This window comes from Nannobrachium achirus, assembly GCF_963921795.1.
Source record: "Nannobrachium achirus genome assembly, chromosome: 18".
Classification (NCBI taxonomy): Eukaryota; Metazoa; Chordata; class Actinopteri; order Myctophiformes; family Myctophidae; genus Nannobrachium; species Nannobrachium achirus.
Window position 1 is genome coordinate 42,842,672 of NC_137825.1, and position 21,929 is coordinate 42,864,600.

A 21,929-nucleotide genomic window follows, 5' to 3' on the forward strand; every position below is an offset into this window, starting at 1 on the left:
CTCTCCCCCTTCTCTCCATTACCCAGCTTCTCCTTCTCAATATCAATTTCTTTTCCTGACTGTCTCTCTTTCTCTCTCTCCCTCCCTCCGTCCCTCTCTATGTGAAATTGATCTGTCACACACTCCATCATAATTTTGCTCTCTTTTTCTGTCTCTCTCCAGGTGATGTTGGTAGGAGACTCAGGTGTTGGGAAGACCTGTCTGCTGGTCCGCTTCAAAGACGGAGCCTTTCTGGCTGGTAGTTTCATCTCCACTGTGGGCATTGACTTCCGGGTGAGTACACTACACGCACGTGCATGTTATCCATACATAGGTACACTGTATGCACACACACAAGGTAATACTGACATTCACATACTGTAATACCATGCAAATCTTCTTCATCATCTTGTGTGTGTTTGTTGCTCTCTATGGAAGACTTTAGTGGATGTACAGTATGTATCAGACAGACAGGCCTTTATTTATACTGGGAGGGTAATTCAGGCATCATAGGAGTAACAGCAATAAGGTTGAAAGGCACATGTATGGGTATTGTAATTGGGTATGCTAAAAGCAAGAAAACACAGTTGAACTTAGAATGTGACGCAAAATATCTGCAATGGGTCTCTTAATTTGTAATGTATGTAGCTACAGTTTATCAATAAATATACTATGTACTGTATGTACAGTCTATCAACAATATACTCTATGTATGAATCAATGAATGCTGTATATGTGGAGTCTATCAACAATACGTTTATTGGAATATACAATATGTACAGTCTATCAGTGATGAATACCATACTGTATACCTGTCAGTGTTTGCTACTTATAGCTGCTCTCCTCCAAGCAAGTGCTGAAAGTCTTCCCACTGAACTAATAGTAAACAAACATGTAGTGCAGTATTTCCGGGTATAACGTCTACAATATAATATAAAATTTCCAGAACATTAGCTTTGTCTAGTTTGTTGATGTGTGGATATTTAGAACATACTAGTAAGACACCCAAGGGTGGAATGCGACCTCAGGGTGACATGCAACCTCGCCCTAAAGGGCGAGGTCGCGCCAATTCTTGACAATCTGGCCAACCACAGCGTTTCTCTGACTTTCCATCAGGCCTGTTGGTTTTCACGCTCCAGTGCGGCGTTCATGCGCTGCAAGTCCTTGTCCACAGCCCTACGGTCCTGGTGGCCCTTGGTATTGTTGATATTCTGGAAACGCTGCCATTGACTTGCACCAATTTTGTGAGGATATCAACCCTAGGAGACACGGGGAGAACACGCCAACCCAACCTAGGGTGTGAGCGATAGGGCCCTGACTATGTTATGTCAAAACATGCCCATATGTGGACATTACCAAATATGGGCATTTCCAGATATGTCCTTAATATTGATAACATTGGGACAGGGATCTCCATATATGGGCATAAAACGTATGTTAATTAGTAAAGCCAAGCTTGGGTTTGATGCCTTGGGATTTCTATATTTGGACATAAGTGTATACCCAATAGGTCATCATCTGGAAAGGTAGGGTGTAAATCAGAGTAAAGCAGGCTTTTGAGCTAGTTAGGGCCAGAGATTGATGACATCAGAAATCCCCATATATGGGCATAAAGGGATTTTGCTTTTGGGAATGCCCATCTATGGCATTTTAATTTTATTTTATCCTTTATTAATAAAAATACATGTATGTATCCATATACATATGGAGTTCAATATTGATGTTTTTGGAGAAGGTATGTTGTAAATGTATGCTACTTAGTAAGGGTTGGCGATAGGGCCTTTCTGTGTGGAGTTTGCCTAAACATGGAGATGTGGTACAGAAGGACTCATATATGGGCATAAAAAGTATGTCATGTGACATCACTTCCTGTACAGACAGTCAGACAGACAGACAGACAGACAGCCATTGACTCCGACCTAACAATAGCTACTGTCTATGACGGTAGTTCCATATGACATATTGGACTAGACTATCTCCATATATAGTGTTATCCACATCTCCATGTTAGGACTCATATATGGGCATAAAAAGTATGTCATGTGACATCACTTCCTGTACAGACAGTCAGCCATTGACTCCGGATTAACAATGGCTACTGTCTATGACGGTAGTCCCATATGACATATTGGACTAGACTATCTCCATATATAGTGTTATCCACATCTCCATGTTTAGACAGCCAATGACTCCGGCCTAACAATGGCTACTTTCTATGACGGTAGTCCCATATGACATGATGGACTGGACTATCTCCATATATAGTGTTATCCACATTTCGTGTAGCCGCCCTGTACAGGAGGTGATGTCACAACTCGCTGACATCACACTGACATCACAGAGGATACGGACGGTCACGAGGATACGGAAGGAAGGAAGGACACTCAAGCGACACGGTTCTTCAGAGTATATGCGACCTTCGGTCGCAATAATATATTTCCAATAGTCAATAACGGTATAATAAGTGCCCTGTTCTTCCAGAAATAAGGTTAATGAATAATAATACTGTTCGTAAATATTTGGTTGTGGTAATGTTATGATGATTTGGTCTATTCACCTTATTCCTGGCTCTCTCTATGGAGGCTGCCATTGCCTTTTACAGAGGGGCGCTAGAGGTTTTTTCTGTGTGTGCTGCTTCAGAAACATCTTTTCACTTCCTCCCAAGTAAGGAAGTGACATGGAATTGTCTGTTGCCAGATTTTGCCAAAGAAACAAGCAGCCAGGTCTATGAAAAATAAGCCCAATAGAAGCAACTAGACTCAGTTTTACTACTTTACATTTACATTTGAAAATCAGCAAGCTCGCAATGTGTCACATTGCGACACATTGTGAGCTTGTATATTTGCTATTTAAAAAATATTGAGGAAAGAAAAAACTAAAATATTTTGAATATTTTTGAAACATTTTAAATACACAAATCTGTGTGGAGGTCCCTGGCACTACATATTTTCAGATGGGGGTCTGCGACTGTGGACAAATATGTTGGGGTCCTTGATATGAAAATATTTGGGAACCACTGGTTTAAGAAATATTAGAAAGTAAGCCCAACAAGCAACTCACTATTTTGCTTATTATAAGCACACATGGCAACACAGGTTCATTCAGAGCCCGGAGCCCAGAACGCCACCTACTGACATTCTAATGCAAGGACACAGGAAACCAAATGATGTTTTTCAGCCTCTTTCAGGATATGAACAGGAAGCCGGGGGCGGGGCCAGGAATAAGGTGAATAGAGCATGCCTGCTCGCTGGGGAGAAATTGAATGTTTTATCTTCAGGCAGTACCACTTGTCAACCTGTAGTGGTCAAACCATACCACAGGATCTGCATTTCTCAACAGAAGAGCAGGGAGACCAAATACAACCACTGCAGTTGTGGTGATTATAATTACATCTAAAGATGCTTCTCCTTCATTCACGTTTGGTGAATGTAGCCTGGGCCAGAAAGAGTTGATGTCTTCCGGCAGTAACCATCATTCATCAGATGTTTCGACCCTTTCTGCTACACCATCCCGGTGGTAGCCAAATCACTGCCCATCTCCTCCTTCTGGCCAAAGCTAAACTCCTCTCTCCTGCTCTATAACCAGAGCCTGAAAATATTGGCTTTGGGGCCAAAAAGGTTGTGGACCCCTGGGTTAGGACACTGTAACCCTCTAGCATCTGGCATTTTGTTTAAATATATGATTTTTTTATTATAGTTTGGACATCTTTGCAATAACTTCTCAACGGACATAAAACGTATAGGTTGTAACATTAAAGTACAGCCTGACATGAAATTACAACATCTGTGCCTGGAAGGTAATTATATTACCGGCTTCTGTCCTTGTAAGACATTAATTGCATCGTTAAAAGTTAGTTGTCAATAAATTGATGGAACTAATTATGTATTTTTACTGCTAAGGGTTTAACCGTGTATTGTCCATTGTCTCCCAGGGCTACTATCAGATAATTGTTTTTCGGTGGCAATTTAAAAACGTAATGGTGCTTAAATGTCACAGCCGTGGCCCCAAAGCCGCTGACCTGTTTCACTGGTAGTGCTGTCCTCTCCTCCGCTAAGCAATGTCCTCGTCACCATAGAGCCAACACTTTAAAGAGGACAATGTTTCCCTGGCAGACAATTAAACGTTTTGCCTTTTAGGCATTTAGCAGATCTGCTGAGCCAGAGTGACTCAAGGCTGCAGCACCTTGAGCGGAAACCAAGTTTGGCAGGTCAATACAAATAAAATGATGTCATTGCGGACAAATTGTCTCTGTCGGGCAGAAACCTTGTATCTCCAAGTTTTGGATTTGTATGTTTTTTCTTTTCCTAAAGTAAAGCCCTGCTCCACCATACAAGACTGTCGCACAAAACGAGTGAAAATAGCTGATCTATAAGCACACAATGCCTTGTGGTGCTATTTTCACTATTTCAAATCGTTTTTAAAATAATAAAAAGGAAGGTTTTAGACATACTGTACAAGGTTTGCATCGCCGAAGTTCGTTTGGCATTTCTTGCACCTCCAGATTTTCGAAGTAGCCGAACATCACCACAGAGACACACCAGTGAAACATCTTGTGCGATTGGTCAGACATTGATCTGAAGGTATGCTTGTAATTTACATTGTTTTATTTCTGCAATCTGCTGGCAACATACCTTGGGCAGTTTTGAATAAATGCTGGCTGAGGAAGATACAGGTAGGAGGTACAAAGCTCTATAATCTGTATCTGAGGGACTACAAACGCAACCAGACAGCAATTAACACATGGAGAGAGATAGTACACACGTTCTCCATTGTGTTTGTTGCCAGAAATGGTGAAACGCCTCACCTTCCCAGTCACATTATGTCAAAGCATGTCAGAGGTTGATGTAAACAAACAGAAGAGATGCACTGTATACAGTGGTCGGGGCTAATGTTCAGAACATAAAGTGGAGAAGCCAAGTATAAAACGAAGCCAAGTATAAACTGAGCCAAGTATAAAACCGTTTCGTCTTCAGTGAACTTTGTTATTTTTGGCAAGTTTGACTTGAGTGCAATGGAAGATAGAAAGGGGTGCTCCACGGAGCACATATCTCTGCTAATAGATAAGAGAGAGAGAGAGAGAAAGAGAGAGAGAGAGAGAGAGAGAGAGAGAGAGACCTACGCAGGGCTGTGTAAGTCATGACTTTCAGCCATCAGGATCCGAGGTAGCTGCGTCATTTCTACAACATATGGTTAAAATCTTTGAACCATATTGTTACTGCCACCATGAGACCAATTAGAAATGTTTGGGGGGAGTGACTTCCTTGGCCTACCGGCAAGTAGCGTGCAAGATTAGCTCCGGCTTCCCAGACACATACAGACCCACGAACAGATGCAGAGACATGATCTCTGTGCTCTGCCTTCGGCCTGGCAGAGATAAGTAATTGGTAGTCCATGTATTATTGCGTTAGTAAGCCATTTACCATGAGAGGGAGTGGGTTGTTGGCTGATTTACCACTGTTTCAGGGTTGTGGCAGGAGGCGAAGCCACGACCCTCGAATGGTAAATTGCTTTTCTACCACTTCTACCATATAAATGAAAGGAAACACAGTTGTAACTTGCAAGGTTATTTAGTTACAATCATTAATTGTTTCAGTGGGCGGGGTCCATGAGCCAACTCAAGGTTGTTGTCTGATTTATCACTGTTTTAAGCCAATCAGAATCCAGTATCTGAACATGTGACCACAAAAAGTGGTAGAAAGTTAGTTAAACATCGGCACTCCGACACATCGCTATTCCGACCACCTAAACCTAACCTTAACCCTAACCTCAGTAAAACTAACGCTGGTTAATGCTAACCCGTGTGTAGCTAACCTGCCGACGCTGGTGAATGCTAACCCGGTGAGTAGCTAACCTGCCGACGCTGGTGAATGCTAACCTGATGAGTAGCTAACCTGCCGACGCTGGTGAATGCTTACCTGGTGATCGGAATGTGGATGCTTCGGAATGGAGACCCGTCCCCCGTTAAGTTACACCTTGGTGTCCATTTTGTCAAGGAATATGTGATGGATGTGAATCCCGAGGAGGAATATGTTCGAAGAATTATATCTTGCAAGGGGCAGCAGTGGCTCAGGAGTCAGGAGGTAGAGTGGCAGTCTAGCAATGGGAAGGTTCCTGGTTCATGTTGAGGTGTCCCTGAGCAAGACCCTAAAACTCTAATTGCACCCCCTGCTCCTCCTTGTGCTGCATACTGTATTACACCTGATAGGATGGGTAATGCAGAGAATGCATTTCCCCACAGGTATCACTAAAGTACCCTTTTCTTTTTGTTGCTAAAATCGGCACCTCCCGGGGTGTACAAGCATCCTCTTGATTGAGTATACTGTGTATAGGCCTTATTTTCTTTCAATTCTTGGGATAAAATTTACATTTTCAGAGGATTTGGTCATTCATATGGACTATGAATTGTTATAGCATAAATTTAAATATTACAATGAGAAATACATGAATAAATGATTGACAGCAATAATGAAAAAGAGTGCAAAATGAAGTACAAGAAATACCTCATTTAGAACATTGATAGTACTTTATGCCTCTGTAGGGTGCAGCTGTGGGAAATAGCTTTTGAATCAGAATGAATTTTATTAATTTAATTATTTCTAAAGGACAATGGAAGGGAGGGCACTCTCATTTGTAATTCCGTCAGACAGTGAAGGGAAGATGAAATCTGAGGCCCGCCAAGGGCAACACATGGGACCAGAACAGGTCGTTTTGACAGCTTAGCAAATCAGTATTTTCGTCGCTTGTTGGAAACCAAGATGGTGGTGATCCATCACTTTTGCTCACAGGTTGACAGTTAAGTTTATCCTTTTGGACGTTTTCTGTTTTTGTCCGCCTCTATTTATATATTTCTGACGACGCTGAATGAGCATAATAAATGAGTCAATGTAACGTTGAGCTGATCCCTGCTCCTGTCTCAAATCTGACTCGCTCGCTCGGCCTCTCTCTCTCTCTCTCTCTCTCTTTCTCTCTCTCTCTCTCTGAGTCTCTGTCTCTCTCCCCCCTCCAGGTTTAGGTGGACATGGGTGGTTTGGTTGATTGGATTTATATCTGTGTTTGCTGTGGCGGCGAGCTGGAGGATGCTACAGGTTATTTTTCATTCTCAGCTGTTTCCACACCGCTCCAGTAGAGTATTTCTCAGGAATGTACCTGAATGTGAATGAAGTGTGGATTGTGTGTCCATGAGAGATACAGAGAGCAGGGGAGAAAGACTAGAAAAATCAGAGCGCAGATCTTCGCCAAGGCCTACTCACCAATCAAGGGTTTGGGGGGAGATAGATGCCCCTCATCGTGCAATTTCAATTCTAATCTGGGTGTGATTGAATGTTGATTTAGTAATTTATGACTTTTTTTCTTTAGGCAAACACGAATGAAGGCCAAACATTTTGGAAGGAAATTACAGGCAAACGGCATAGAGGGTCCCTATTTTTGTTGGTGCCTTACCCCTTATCCCTAAACATCTTTGCCTTTTTTGACTATTTTGAAAAACATTTTAAAATGCTTCAAATAGCCGATCTAAATCGAGTTTGTAGATCGTCTATTTAAAAATGTTTTTCAAAATAGTAAAAAATAGCAAAAAAAGTTTTGGGTTAAGGCACTGGCAAAAATAGGGCCAAGATTATCAAAACCCTGTTTGTCACATGTCACATGGCTTACGAGACCTTTGATTTGTCCCTAATTTGCTGAAAAGAATCAGGTTATGGCCAGGTGGAGTTAATAATTCTGTATTCTACCTTTCAGTCCAGTAGTATACAGTATTCTTCCTCACCAGCTATTTCCTATGCCTCAAACAACCTAACATAGTTAATGATTACACCACATTACTGTGTGTGTGTGTGTGTGTGTGTGTGTGTGTGTGTGTGTGTGTGTGTGTGTGTGTGTGTGTGTGTGTGTGTGTGTGTGTGTGTGTGTGTGGGTGGGTGCGTGCGTGCGTGCGTGCGTGCGTGCGTGCGTGCGTGCGTGCGTGCGTGCGTGCGTGCGTGCGTGCGTGCGTGCGTGCGTGCGTGCGTGCGTGCGCGCACGCTTGTGCCGCTTGCATACGCGTATATCTGTTTGTCTGAGTGTGTGCACACACATTTGCACCATATTCATACTAGATTACTCTACTGTTTGCCTCTCCTCAAAGGGAGTTTTTAGAGTTAGTGCTTACGTTCAGGGTATGGGTTAAGGCTTGGCATAGTGGCTAGAATGAGTGTAAGACAAGTATTGCGTGAATGGCTGTGTGTGTGTGTGTGTGTGTGTGTCAGAGCGTGACCGGACCATAATGCATTTTATAGCTAATGGTCATGTGACACAGTGTGGCCCTCTGTGTTTATGTGTGTCTGTGTACTTGTACGGTGTGCGTATGGTCAACAATGAGTGGAAAATGGCTGGCCACAGAGCTACATTTAGCAGCAGTATCTTCAGTATCCCAGTCATTGTTACTGGCCGCGTAGGTTTGGCTTTGCAAAGTATTTTAGTCGGTGGTTGCTCACATACAGTAGGACTTAATCACAAAACAACAATCTGACAAGAAAGTGGTGAACACGTTAGATAAACAGAGATTTAAAAATCACGCCTGTGTGAACTGAGCGGTGGAGGCTGCATGTGTGTGTGTGTGTGTGTGTGTGTGTGTGTGTGTGTGTGTGTGTGTGTGTGTGTGTGTGTGTGTGTGTGTGTGTGTGTGTGGCCTGAACAACAGCGCCCCTCCCTTAACGTGTGTGGTCATTAAAGGTATTGCAGGCTACATACAGACTCAGGCTACATACAGACAGACACGCACGCATACACACACACACGGCCACGTATAGGAGACGGTGTGACCACTGCTCAAAAAATGAAAATGTAGAAATATGTGTAAAATGTCTAGTGGCTAGTAGCAGCGTTGCAGCACCTGGATTCCATCTGACGGACTATCTTTGATGCTGTGTTTGCAACATGGTTTAGTTCCTTCCTTTGTATGGCTTCAAACCCCTAGCGTTTGAGAACACAGCGTCTGCAGTGCGGAAGTATCTTTCTACATTGAGATTGGCTTTGATTACCGTTAAGGTTGCAGTTTACCATATTTTTACAGTCTATGGGTTGGTTCCCTTGACACATCACTGTGATATCACAGGGGACATCACTTATGTAAAAGTCCATATTTGGGTATTCCCCAGAATCCCTTTTATGCCCATATATGAAGATCCCTGATGGCCAGATGACATGTCCTGACTCCTGAGTAAAATGATCAGATTAATTTCCTATTCACTTTACATGTGCTAAGAATACAGCCAGTGATGGAAAGTAACTAGGTACATTTTACCTACTTTTGAGTACATTTCAAGGTATTTTACTTTACTTTTGTACTTTTACTAAGTAAACTTTGAATTCCAGACTTTTACTTGTAACAGAGCATCTTCATTGCAGTATTGATACTCTTACTTAAGTAAAAAATGTAAGTACTTTTTCCACCACTGTATGTTATTAAATACTGTACATTGGATATGGTCAGCCCAGGAAAACGCTCACTGTGCCAAGTGCCAATTTGTGTTGTAGCAAGATGTGCAGGTCTCAGGACATTAATCTGTTTATCGGATGAATAAATGCCTATAATTATGCAGTTAGGTGTTGAGCTTTGTATGGAACATTTATATGTCAACACACACGCACACATGCACACACGCACGCACGCACGCACGCACGCACGCACGCACGCACGCACGCACGCACGCACGCACGCACGCGCGCACACACACACACACACACACACACACACACACACACACACACACACACACACACACACACACACACACACACACACACACACACACAATCACACACAATCACACACAATCACAGAGAAAGACACAGAACCTCACAAGAAAGACATGCAATAACCCATATTAATACAGACATGTGGAGACAGATAACATGCAGAGGTGAAACCAGCAGTGTCCCTCTGCCCCTATATCTGTCTCTCTCTGCCTTCATATGCTTCTGGAGGTTCATAAATCTAGGAACGTAATCTACATCGCACTCGCGCGCGCGTGTGTGTGTGTGTGTGTGTGTGTGTGTGTGTGTGTGTGTGTGTGTGTGTGTGTGTGTGTGTGTGTGTGTGTGTGTGTGTGTTAAACAGAGCCCTCGTCTATAATCGATCCCAGTCCTCCAGGGGCCGACCAGCACTGATTACAGTCTGTTGGTGGCTCCTCAGCTGGCTCCCTGTCATGTCAATATGCTACATCCTGTGATGTCACATGTTGCATATGGGTGGGATGATAGGAAAGTAACTCACTGTTCAATACTATGTATTATTTGGCCCTCGATAATGATGATATGACGATACAACAACAAACAAATTGCATAGTGCCTCTTTAACACACACACACACACACACACACTGACCACATTATTATACGGTAAAGATGTACCATGCAGGCAGGCCCAGTGTCACTAGGGCCAACTAGCCCAACTAGCCCTCTCAATCAAGACTGCCAGTTAAAAAAAAAATACCTTCTGGTACTTTTTAATTCATAGCATTTGGGCGTCAAGATTTCCTCAGAGTGATGGAAAGTGGTCAGTGGTGTTGTGTGTACCACAAGGGACCGATAGACAGAAGGAAGTGTTGCAGTGATGTTTTGGTTACAACGGGTACTCTGACAACAAGTAATAGGAAGTACGACGAGTAGTATTGCATAATTAAATGGGTGGGTCATTCAATGCAACCTTGCTACCCACTTATATTGGTCCCGAGTAGGCTTGTGCCCGAACGGCACTGGCCTACTAAATATATAAATGTAATATAAATGTAAAAATAATTGCATACTGTAAGTATCAATGTATAATCTATCGCCATTCGCCAGTAATATGGGCATTTGTTATGCATTGTTAAGGATGTGAGGCTGATGATACTTACTGTATATGCACAGTGTCAGCTAGCAACACAGTACAAGTATGGATACATATGCACAGTCAATTTACAGTAAATATAATGAGGAATATACAATCTGTCGATGGTAAAAAACATTTACAGCAGGTAGCCTAAGCAGTCCTCTAATTATGATACCAGAGTATATCCCACTAGTGACTGCGTGCCACAGTGAGTGTGTCAGTTTACCTACAATTCAGCAGAATAATGCATTCCATGAAGTGAAATGTCATCAGCTGCGTGAAGACAATCAAATGCTGCAGTTCTGACACCATGTTATTGCTTTGGGGAATTATAAATCAGAGTTGCATCTCTTCTTTTGAACCAGAACATTTATCATTTGAAACCGAAATAATCAAATCATGTGGACAAGCACATGCAAAGTATGACAATTCTTGCGACAACAAATGGGGACAGCATTTCAATTATAAATAGAGGGAGAATATGAGGAGATTTTTGCAGGTGGTTACAACACAAAGTATAGATTATCATCCGGGCATTCATCATTGTCGAAGCTTATCCAACTGAGGGCAGGTTTATCAGACAGAGCCGATGGCTTTTCTTGTTGTCTTTGTGAATAAATAAGGCTGGGAACCTTTGGTATCCAACCTCAGACCTCGCCAACCCAAGGGCCAATAATGATTTATTTGTTTACAATTCTCATCATCACCATGGTTCCTGTCAACATAATCATTGTTGTCATTCCATCTTCTCAAAAACATTGAATAAAATTGGTTTGATTGAATTGATTAAGTCAACGTGTGAATTGACTGAATTGACTCAATATCATAATTTGAGGCCTGCTTAGGCTAACTGCTGTAATATTTTACCATTGATAGATTGTAGATTCCTCATTATAATCACTGTAAATTGACTGCACATGAATTATGAGTTGATGGATTCAATGCGTGCCGGTATTGTTTATCAGAAAGGGAACGAGACAAAATGCCAAACAACAAAGACACATCTAATATTAAAGCCATCATCATCATCATCACTCTCCATCCACAATACATAATGTAGTGCAATGGTAGGGCATGTGCCCTCCACGGCAGCTCAGAGATTGCATGCAGGCTGAAAATAAGTCCCTCCTGGACGACGCTTCGGAAGTCATGAATAAGCAAGGAGATGAAACATGCTCATCTCATCGCTAATAGGGCACTGTGGGATGGCAGCACAACCAGGAATGGGGTACAAAGTCAAGGCCGTGTTCTTCATTAATCTTACATCACTGCTGCCTCTTTCCCTTTTGTAATCCATATCTATTATGCTCTGATAATGCCTTGAGCCTGTACTGTATTCCTCTTATGTAATGTTAATCTAGGTTTTTCAATGGATCAGTGTGAAATACTCATAGTTATGGGTGCCTTGCTGCGGGCTCCCCATGATTTCACAATTATGTAAATGTTTCTCAGCAGTTTGGACAAGACCAATGGATTCCTAGGCCCCATAAACATAGGGTTTTAGACACCAAAATTACTTGTCTAGGGTGAATAATGTAGGAGATATAGGCATTTTAATGAATTTATGGCCATCTTGGACGCCATCTTGAAAATTACCACTTTCTAGTGGTCAAACTTTGTCAAACTTTTAGTATGTTATTAAGGACACCTAATGCTACAAAAAACTGTTGAAAAACCTTTTGTTGCAATTTTTTGGGGGTACGGTGCTTTTTTTTCATAACTGCACTCGCCTATGAATGTTCTTCATGGGGGAGGGGGTTTAACCCATTTAGACTGGGAAATCATTATTACGCATTATTTTGTGCTTTAACTATTGAATTGAAATATTTCAATATTAAGTTTTGTTGCTTGTCGTTTTCTTTAGCATAACAAAGAATATTAAATTCGGCTACAGCAATGTAGGGGAGAGCCGCCTCATTTGTAACGCTTCATAATTGCGTTGATTACTACTAGTTTAGCAGTGTAGAGAGAGGGTAAAAGTCAGAGATATGAACAGTTCCATACATGGATGGACATGAAACGTGTCAAAGTGAACTCATATTATCATCAATATGGGACACGAATTCCGTATTGAATTCCATTCTCTGCCGACCTCCCACGGCTGTGCTTGTAGGAATAACTTAATGCGTTTGTGGCGTGAGATGAGATGGCGAGTGGTTAAATATCCACACTCCACAGAGAGACAGTGAAAGCTCCTCCTCCGGCTGCCTCTGCCGTCCGGCGCCGGTCGCGGAAAAAAACATAAATAAATAAATAGCCCAATAGAAATGAACGTGCTGTGAGCTTAGCTCTGCCTTCTGTCAAATTTTTCGAGCGATTCATGGTGATGTCGCTTTCAGGACAGTTTCAGGACCTGTAATTGGTTTTGTCGCTTTCAGCAACAAAAATAGCAGATCTACAAGCTCAGCGCTTTGAGCTTGTAGATCTATTTTTGGAAAATCCTGAAAAGTCTTTGAATATTTCAAATCCTTCTAAGGTTTTTCGAAAACCAGATGTTTCTACGTCAGTAGTGCTCAAACCTTTTCATGTGAAGGACCCCCAAAATTATATGTATTTGGCCACGGACCCCCATCTAAAAATATTCAGTTCCAGGGACCCCCCAGAAGCAAAATCTGAGTTTGCTTAAAAATATATATATTCAAAGATTTGCACACATTTTCACGACTTTTCAAAAATAGCAGATCTAAAAGCTCGCAGCGTGGCACTCGGTGCCGTGCTGTGAGCTTGTATATCTGCTATTTTTCAATAGCTAAAGTAGAAAATAATTAAGGCCCCTCCACCTTAGTAACTCAGTCACACTTTTCCCCCTGCCTCAACGTATGGTAGTTGTTTATAGGCGTGACTCGCGTGAGGGCATGTTGTATTCTGTTTGATCATTGAGATCTGCTCAGCAGGGATTCAAATTGGAAGCTGTCCAGAGGTAAGTTCATAGAGTCTCTAACCATTAGCTTTGAAATGATGACCAGACACACATGTGAGTTGTGAACAGTTACAGTGCTAATGTTTCTCTTGCATCTGTCCTGCAGCAGTATTGTATTTAACAATGTACAATAGAAACAATTTGGGAAGTCATGTCACAAAATGAATTGGATTGGACATGAGGTTCTGGAGCCACTTAGTTTTTCCCCCCTCCAGACTGTATTCCAAAGAAGTATTTTATGAAGTATAAAAAGGCACCACTACAGTGGCTACAACTGCAGCACTACACTAATACAGAAAGGATGCCTGAGAAATATATTAGGGGCTCTACAATGCATGGCTCACAGCTGTCCCCCCCCCAAACAGTCATGTGACTCCTCAAGAGCTACTCTGCTGCCCAGGCGACTGTTGTTATGGACCAGTAACCGTGACAACAAGGTGAACAGACGAGCGAGTAGAAATGGCCTATTGGAGTATGTAAGCTTGGCTGGCTGGAGATTGGCTCACCGCCTCTGCTTTGTCACAATTTAATGTTTACATGGGTTTCTGGCTTCAACGTGGGGTTGCCTTTCTGCTGATAATGTTTTTTTTAATGTTTTGGTATGGGAGCGGATAAAGGCATTGACAATACAATAGTTGTAAACGTACAGTACTGTACAGCATTGTACATACTGTACCTACCTACAGAACTGTGTATACATAGAATCATATATACAGTGAAATATAGGTCTCTGGATGAGAGATCCAGCGTGCTCTTGACTCAGCTACACCTGGGTGTGATGCTTGCTTCGGGGCACATGGGTGCTTGTTATATCCTATAACTTTCAGCAATTCTCGTATTAATTGCAGCAACATTGTTATTGCGAAACAGTTTTGCCCTCATTGGTGAAGATTATAAAGATTGCTATGTCTGTTTAGAGACCAGCCTGCTGTAAACTGGTCATACTAAACCTCTATGAGCAGAACTTCTTCACAATAAAAAGATAGCTTAGAGAGAGAGTAGATAACTGTCTCCTTTCCATTGCATTGGTGTGGCTCTCTAACCTGTGGAAAACCAAGCCGGTGTTTAGAAGGTTCACCATTGATTGAACAAATTGTGAACTGGCACTAGCACCAACTCAGAGCCAGCGCTAGGTCAATTTTGGTCGGAACGACGCATCATTTTGTCTGACAAGACTTGGGCTGCGCTGCCCTTCCAGCTAAGCCCAGCCCTACTAGCCTGCAGGCTGTGTGGGAGCTGCCTTGAGGCAGCCAACTCATATGTGCCTTTACTTGTGACTATTGTGTTGTATATTTTTGACTTGTCTCACATATACAGTAAAGTTTCTTCAAGCTAAAGTACAATGTGCTAGATGCTCAGGGGACGTTAGGACTTAAGAATTTCTCTTACAGGCTCTTTACAGGCAAATGGAACCATTATGTCATTATTTCCATAAGAGTTGGGTTGTTGTAAATAGCATACTGTTGCTCTGATGTGCTGACACATATCAGGCATTTTAACCACTTTCAACCTTTCATCACTATTTTGTCTGTCATTACTGGTGAACATTTTCAAAAAAAGTAGACTGGCTATAGTCTAGATATTTGAAAGTATAAAAAGCAGGGCAAATAAAATTCAGTAAGTAGGTAGATAAAATGTACACAGCAAAATCCTGTGTGTTTGATGAGACTGAGGGTAAATCTTTTCCACTTTTGAGTCAAACTGGGATTTTGCTGTGTACTCCGACTCCAGGGGCCTGTGAATCTGACCTCTGCCTAGTTAAGCTGAGGAGGAGGTCAGTAGTTTGCAGGGCTGTCTGTTGCAATAGAAAGCGCTGGAGTGGTAGAGGGTGGAGGAGGCAAGGGGGCGTTGAGGTCCCTGGGTGGCCTCAGCACGACAATGACACAGAGTGACAGAATGACATGTGTGAGCAACCAACCCACTTGCATGAACACCCTCACACACATTCACAGTCAACTGTACCCTGGCTTGTATGCATGTACAAGCAAACCACCAAGAGAGTTGGCATGTTTCTGTCTAGCGCCAGACGCATAAAAACAAGGGAGAGAGAGGGAGCTAGATGCGTAGAGGTAGTGCCCATGTTGTATTCGCGTCAGTAGCGGTTTTCAGCTTTTTGCATTTTGCATGCATTGGCTATGGTGAGGAGTGACAATGCTGCGGCCGGAGGCGGAGCCTGCAAAAAGCGATGAAGCAAAGTTGAGAATAGTTCACCAGAGCGTCAAACCAAGGGGCACGTTCCGTTAGCTGGAAATGAAGCCGCTTCCGGGTTCTCGTGGGTGTTTCTGCCTGACATTGACGATATACAGCAGGTCCATGTGAGGTAGAGAGATAGATTATGAGAGAGAGGGGGGAACTGTGTTTCAGTGGGGACAGAAAGACTGTGACACAGTGAGTCGTAGTAAGGTAACCGGAGGAAAGGCTTGCGGCGGAGAAATCCGCCTGTAGTGTGTATCCAAACCTATTTGTATGCAGAGCAAGTGGAAGAACGCATGTGCTCTCTCTCTCTCTCTCTCTCTCGCCTCAGGCGTTTCTGTGTCATATATCACAAAGCTTGTCTTTTAATCCATTTCGTCAGGGCATCGTAAGGCCACGGATAGGTGATCAATTAACGTGCCTGTGAAACCCCTCCTAGGGATACGATGCCGTGACCCCCTCTATCTAGTTTCTCCCAGGCCTAATGATTCAAGTGCTGATCCCATAATAACGGTGGTCACTAATCACTGGCTGAGTTGGAGGAGCCATTCTGCCATTCCATTTCTCCAACACCACGGATCAGTTTCATTTCTGAGCGCATTAAAATTCATTTCTCCTCATTAGGTTTAGATGACACAATGTACCCCTCATTCGCACAAATGCACAAATGCACGCACGCATGCACACACACTCGAACACCCACATCCTACAAATCTCTCTCACACACAGATCCAAACCTCACAGACACATACATCTCACTCAATGCCTGACAAACACACACGCACGCATCCACACACGGTTGGAGTGCACTTGTATGTTTGTGGTGAACGTATATTTGATAATTAAAGTGTGTGATCATGTGTAATCGTCTGCCTTGGTACAAATTCTGCTTTTTTCTTCTTTTTTTTTCTTTTTTGATTGATGAATCACAATCCTACGTTCTATGGTGCGTTACACAGTCAGCTGAATGTATTTATTCATCTTCTCACTCATGCATTCAGCCATTTATACGGCCAACAATAACATCTATCAGATAAACCACCAAACTCACTCACACACTCACACACTCACGCTCTAACGCTCTAACGCTCACGCTTATCTACGTTTATCTATTCACTCGCTTCAGCAACTGATCCCAAAGTTCACATGGTATTGGCCATTAGCATTATACCAACGGTGACGGAGCCCGAATTTCATTTCTCCCAAATTAAAGCTGTTTATTAGCGTTTTCTTAGCCTGTTGTCAGGGTTACGGTCCGTTCCTCCAGGCCATGGGATCTGTAGCCCCACACACACACCCCTCTCTCTCACAGTTAGGAATGTGCATTCTCTCTCTCTCTCTCTCTCTCTCTCTCTCTCTCTCTCTCTCTCTCTCTCTCTCTCTCTCTCTCTCTCTCTCTCGCTTTTACCAGGTGCGTTTGATGTGTGTCTCATCTTCCAACGGGTATGAAAAAACTATGTGGAGCAAGCGCATTCATACTTCTATTCACCTAAAAATGATTTTAAATTATTTGTATCCATCATAAATATACACTCCTCCATGAGCTGCTCCTTACATTATGATGCTCCCACATATTCTCACGCACGCACCAGCTACAGTAACTTTCCCCACAACCCACACTCTGCACATATTTTGGAGCACATATCTTCGAACGGGTAAGGTCTAGTTTTACTGGAATGAATAAGTGTACACTGAAAACATAAAGGACCATATTGGTGTTTAGCCATTGACTATGACTCATGTATACATTACTACCAGTAAGACTCCCTAATCGGGAGATAAGCGACCGTAGGTCACTTATCTCCACAAATAGGGCAAAAATTTGTTTTTCCAAAATCTTCCTGATCCATGTTGTTGACATGAGTGTAGACATACTGTGTAGTGATTTTCGTGATTTTAGGGCAAAATCTGTAGGAGCAGTGTCCAAAAATGTGTTTTTAAAAATCGGCCTGGAGGTGGCGCTATATGGGAGAGATTCATGTTGATGGGATGAGTGTAGACATACTGTGTACCGATTTGCGTGATTTTAGGGCAAACATTTTAGGAGCAGTGTCCAAAAATGTGTTTTGCAAGAATCGGCCTCATGGTGGCGCTAGAAGAGGGCCATGTGAGAAATGAGGGGTGGGGTCTCCGCGCCGCCAAGGCGGACGAATATGTACCGGCCCCGGCTGTCCCGGTCGCTCCTAGCCGGAGTTACGGCATTTTATGTGAGCTGCAGTGTAGGGGGTCCTCCACTGGGGGCGGCACCACTTTTGCATCCGTTCTGGAGCACCAGGAGTCGGTGGTCCCCGGGAATTCCCCGTGAGCAGCCCTGTTGGGGTGGTCATTTGGTCAGTTTAGCACATTTGGTCATTTTTTACATCTGGGGGTCCCCCAGGGACCTGGGGGTCCCTGGAGCTCCGGGGGTCCTTGGAGGTTGTAGTTTGGCAGGTAAGGAGTGTGTGTGCAAAATTTGGCATGGATCGGGGCAACGGTTGCGGAGATATGAGCAGGGCAAGAGTGTGACGTGTGACTGACGGACTCACTCACGGACAGCCTGTGGAGGTTTTGGTAGTAAATGCGACCTACGGTCGCAACCAACCATTTTCCAAAGCATATCATGCCATGCTTTATTAGAGTTTTCGAGGAAGCCTGTACGCTGTACGGTATGAAAATCGACTTCACTTGTAAGTTTGTTAAGATAGGTGATCCAACAGTGAACTTCACTCTATAGTGCCTTTTTTGTCAAAGTTACATTATCATTTCCTATTGATGCATTTTAAAAGTGTGGAATTATTTGGAAAGTCAACCAAAATAATCTCTGGAGAAATAATTGATTAGTGAATAAAAGTCAAATAAATAGACGCTCGGCCGCCCGAGCTTCTAGTCTGAATAATTGAGTCAATTATTCAGACTAGAAGCTCGGGCGGCCAAGCGTCTAGTCGGTGACCTGGCCAACTCGGGAACGATGTAAATAGAGAATGAATGCCCCGCCCTTTAATGCAATCCCCATTATACCTGTTGTCATAGGACCCGTGTTGACCATCTGTTTGACTGTGTCCATGTATGCCCATATATGGAGATATCTGGCTGACTGCGTCCAAGTTATGCCCATATATGGTGATCTCTGTATCTGCCTGACAGTCGGCCGAGCGTCTAGTCGAGGACCGGCCTACTCGGGAACGATGTAAATACGGAATGAATGCCCCACCCTTTAATGCAAACTCCATTATACCTGTTGTCATAACCTGTTTTGACCATCTGTTTGCCTGTGTCCATTTATGCCCATATATGTAGATATCTGTATCTGTCTGCCTGCGTCCATTTATGCCCATATGGGGATCTCTGCAGACACAGTGCCGGTTCTGGAAAACACTAATGTCAGACATTAGCTCCGCATACGGAGATTCCGGACCTTTCGCGCTGGTTCCGGATAACCGCATATCAGGTCAGGTCGAGGCCGGGCACTGCACTCCCTGCTGCGGCGGGGAACGCGTGTGCCGAATTCTGTGTAATGCAAACCCCATTATACCTGTTGTCATAGGATCCATTTTGACCATCTGTGTCCATCCAATGAGTCCATTTATGCCCATATATGGATATATCTGCTTCTGTCTGTCTGCGTCCATTTTATGCCCATATATGGAGATCTCTGCAGACACAGTGCCGATTCCGGAAGACCCTGATGTCAGACAACAGCTCTGCATACAGAGAATCCAAACTTTTTGCGCTGGGTTCCGAAAAATCGCGTATCGGGTCGGGTCGAGGCAGGGCACTGCACTACCTGCTGCGGCAGGGAACACGCGCGCTGAATTTGAAGCTGGTGGGACGAACGGTTCTCAAGATACGCGGATTACATACATACATACATATATATATATATATATACATACATACACACTCACAGATATTTTTTGTTGACTCATGTGGCGTATGTGATGTCAGAGCCTTTTATGAAGTGATGTCACAATGAGTCAGCGCTTGCTCCGGAACGGCCCGATGTCAGTCATCTCCGCATACGGAGATTCCAAACCTTTCGTGCCGGATCCAAAAAACTGTGTATCGGGTCGGGTCGAGGCCTAGCTAAGAACGTAGGCAAAGGTCTGAGCTATCTGCGTGCGAAATTTGGAGTCTGTAGCACCAACCATGTGCTGTCAGGGTTCTTTCATGCGATTCGGGCCAATTCGGATTCGCGTCCATTGACTTCAATTAGTAGTCAGGACTCCGCATATGGAGATTCCGAACCTTTCGCGTTGGTTCCCGAAAACCGCATATCGGGTCGGATCGAGGCATAGCTAAGAACGTAGGCAAAGGTCTGAGCTATCTGCGTGCGAAATTTGGAGTCTGTAGAACCAACCATGTGCTGTCAGGGCTCTTTCGTGCAATTCGGCCTCGGCTTCAATTAGTAGTCACGATACGTTTGGTAATATTTGAATGACTTTGAACAAGATGTAAGTAAACAAATATGAAGGCTAAAAATAAAGAAATTAACAGGAAAATGGTCTATGCTTATGTATGATATATTATGGTAGCTGTCAATAGACATATACTGTAGGCTGCAGTGGTATGGTCTTTTAAATGTATTAATCTGCATATTTCCCTAAATAATTCTGTCCTGGGCAGGTTTCAAAACTGTGAAAGGCAAGAAGAAATGCACTTTCATTCAGGAGGAATGCCAGAAAGGAATAAACGTGTTCTGTTAATTGTTAGATGCCAAGCCAACAAATGGTTCCATGTCAAAAACTGCTGCTAACAGAGTTAGCAAGCGAATGGAGCTCAAGGAAGAAAGATAAAAGATACACTATTTGATCTGAATCATGAGAGCCAGAGCCCAAAGACCTGACATGTGTACAGTACGTCATCAACGCACCAGCCTAAAATAGCTGCTTTTCTGTTGTAGCTATTTCTAGGTTATCTTGTTTTGAGAGAGAGGCCTTGAGAGGTTTCTGCAAACCTTCTTATTTACGTGTCAACACTTCCATGCCGTCATCATCTTATGATGCGTCTTTCACTGTTATATTTAGCTTTGGTCTGTTATTGTTGAGTGGACACATATACAGGGAGCCATAATAATATAGTTTGAAATGATACAGAAGTATAAAACGTGTAGGAATAAATAAGCATGCCTTGGCTTCTTCTGCCCACTACTTTTCAGACATGCTTATTTTGTATATTATAATTCCATCCGCTCTGTTCCTCTGATGCGCAATAGGGCAAAGAGGAACTTACAGACCTTCATTGCCACTCTAAGGGTTTGCCTTAGTGAATTGGTCTTGTATCCCTCTGGTGTTGCTATTGTAGACAGGTCCCACTAGATCACAGTAGAACCTACTCATTATAGGAAGTCTTGTCTCTCAACCACCTAGTAATCAATCACACAATTCATGTAACTTATGAGGGCTCAAAGGGCAAAAAATGATTGTTCCAAATGTTACTGTCATGGGGATGGCTGGCAGCAGTATCGACCCAGGCTACTGGACGAACAGGCACTTGGACATTTGTCTTCATGTAGTCTGAAAACGTACTGTACGCTCACTTGGAGCTTACTTATTATACCTCAGGAATATAGACAGAAGAGTTTACTAAGGTTAGTGGTAGTGTTGCCCGATCCCGATCACGTGATCGGATCGGCCGCCGATATGGCCGTTTTTATAAGATCGGAGATCGGGAAAAAAATATCGTTTTTTTTTTTTTTTTTTTTTCAAATTTCTTTTTTCTGTGAGTACTGAAAGTTACAGGTAAGGTGAATGCGATATGAAATGTAAGCTTACCATAATCACAGTAATCCTTAATCATTTTCAATCATATTCAAGGGCTTTTGGAGAAATGAGACAGACAGCACTGCAGAGGGAAGGTGATTGTGTCAGACTCTGTGTCCAGCTGGCAGCTGATGCCAATAAGTAGTAATTGGCCCCTTGTTAATGGATCAAAGGAAGGCAATTATGTCTCTCTGCACACTAGCTGCTACAGATGCATACTTTTCAAGCAGACTGGTTAATTGGTTCTTAAC

General features: G+C 43.0%; 1 protein-coding gene across 1 annotated transcript in view; it reads left to right on the forward strand.

Moving 5' to 3' along the window:
• Positions 1-21,929, forward strand: part of rab26 (RAB26, member RAS oncogene family) — a gene marked incomplete at both ends in the record, with an annotated part of 94,197 nt that overhangs the window by 10,727 nt on the left and 61,541 nt on the right. The window contains one exon of the mRNA XM_080747443.1: positions 163-273. Within this exon, the coding sequence (XP_080603569.1) occupies positions 163-273 (111 nt within the window). The remainder of the gene's footprint in view (positions 1-162; positions 274-21,929) is intronic.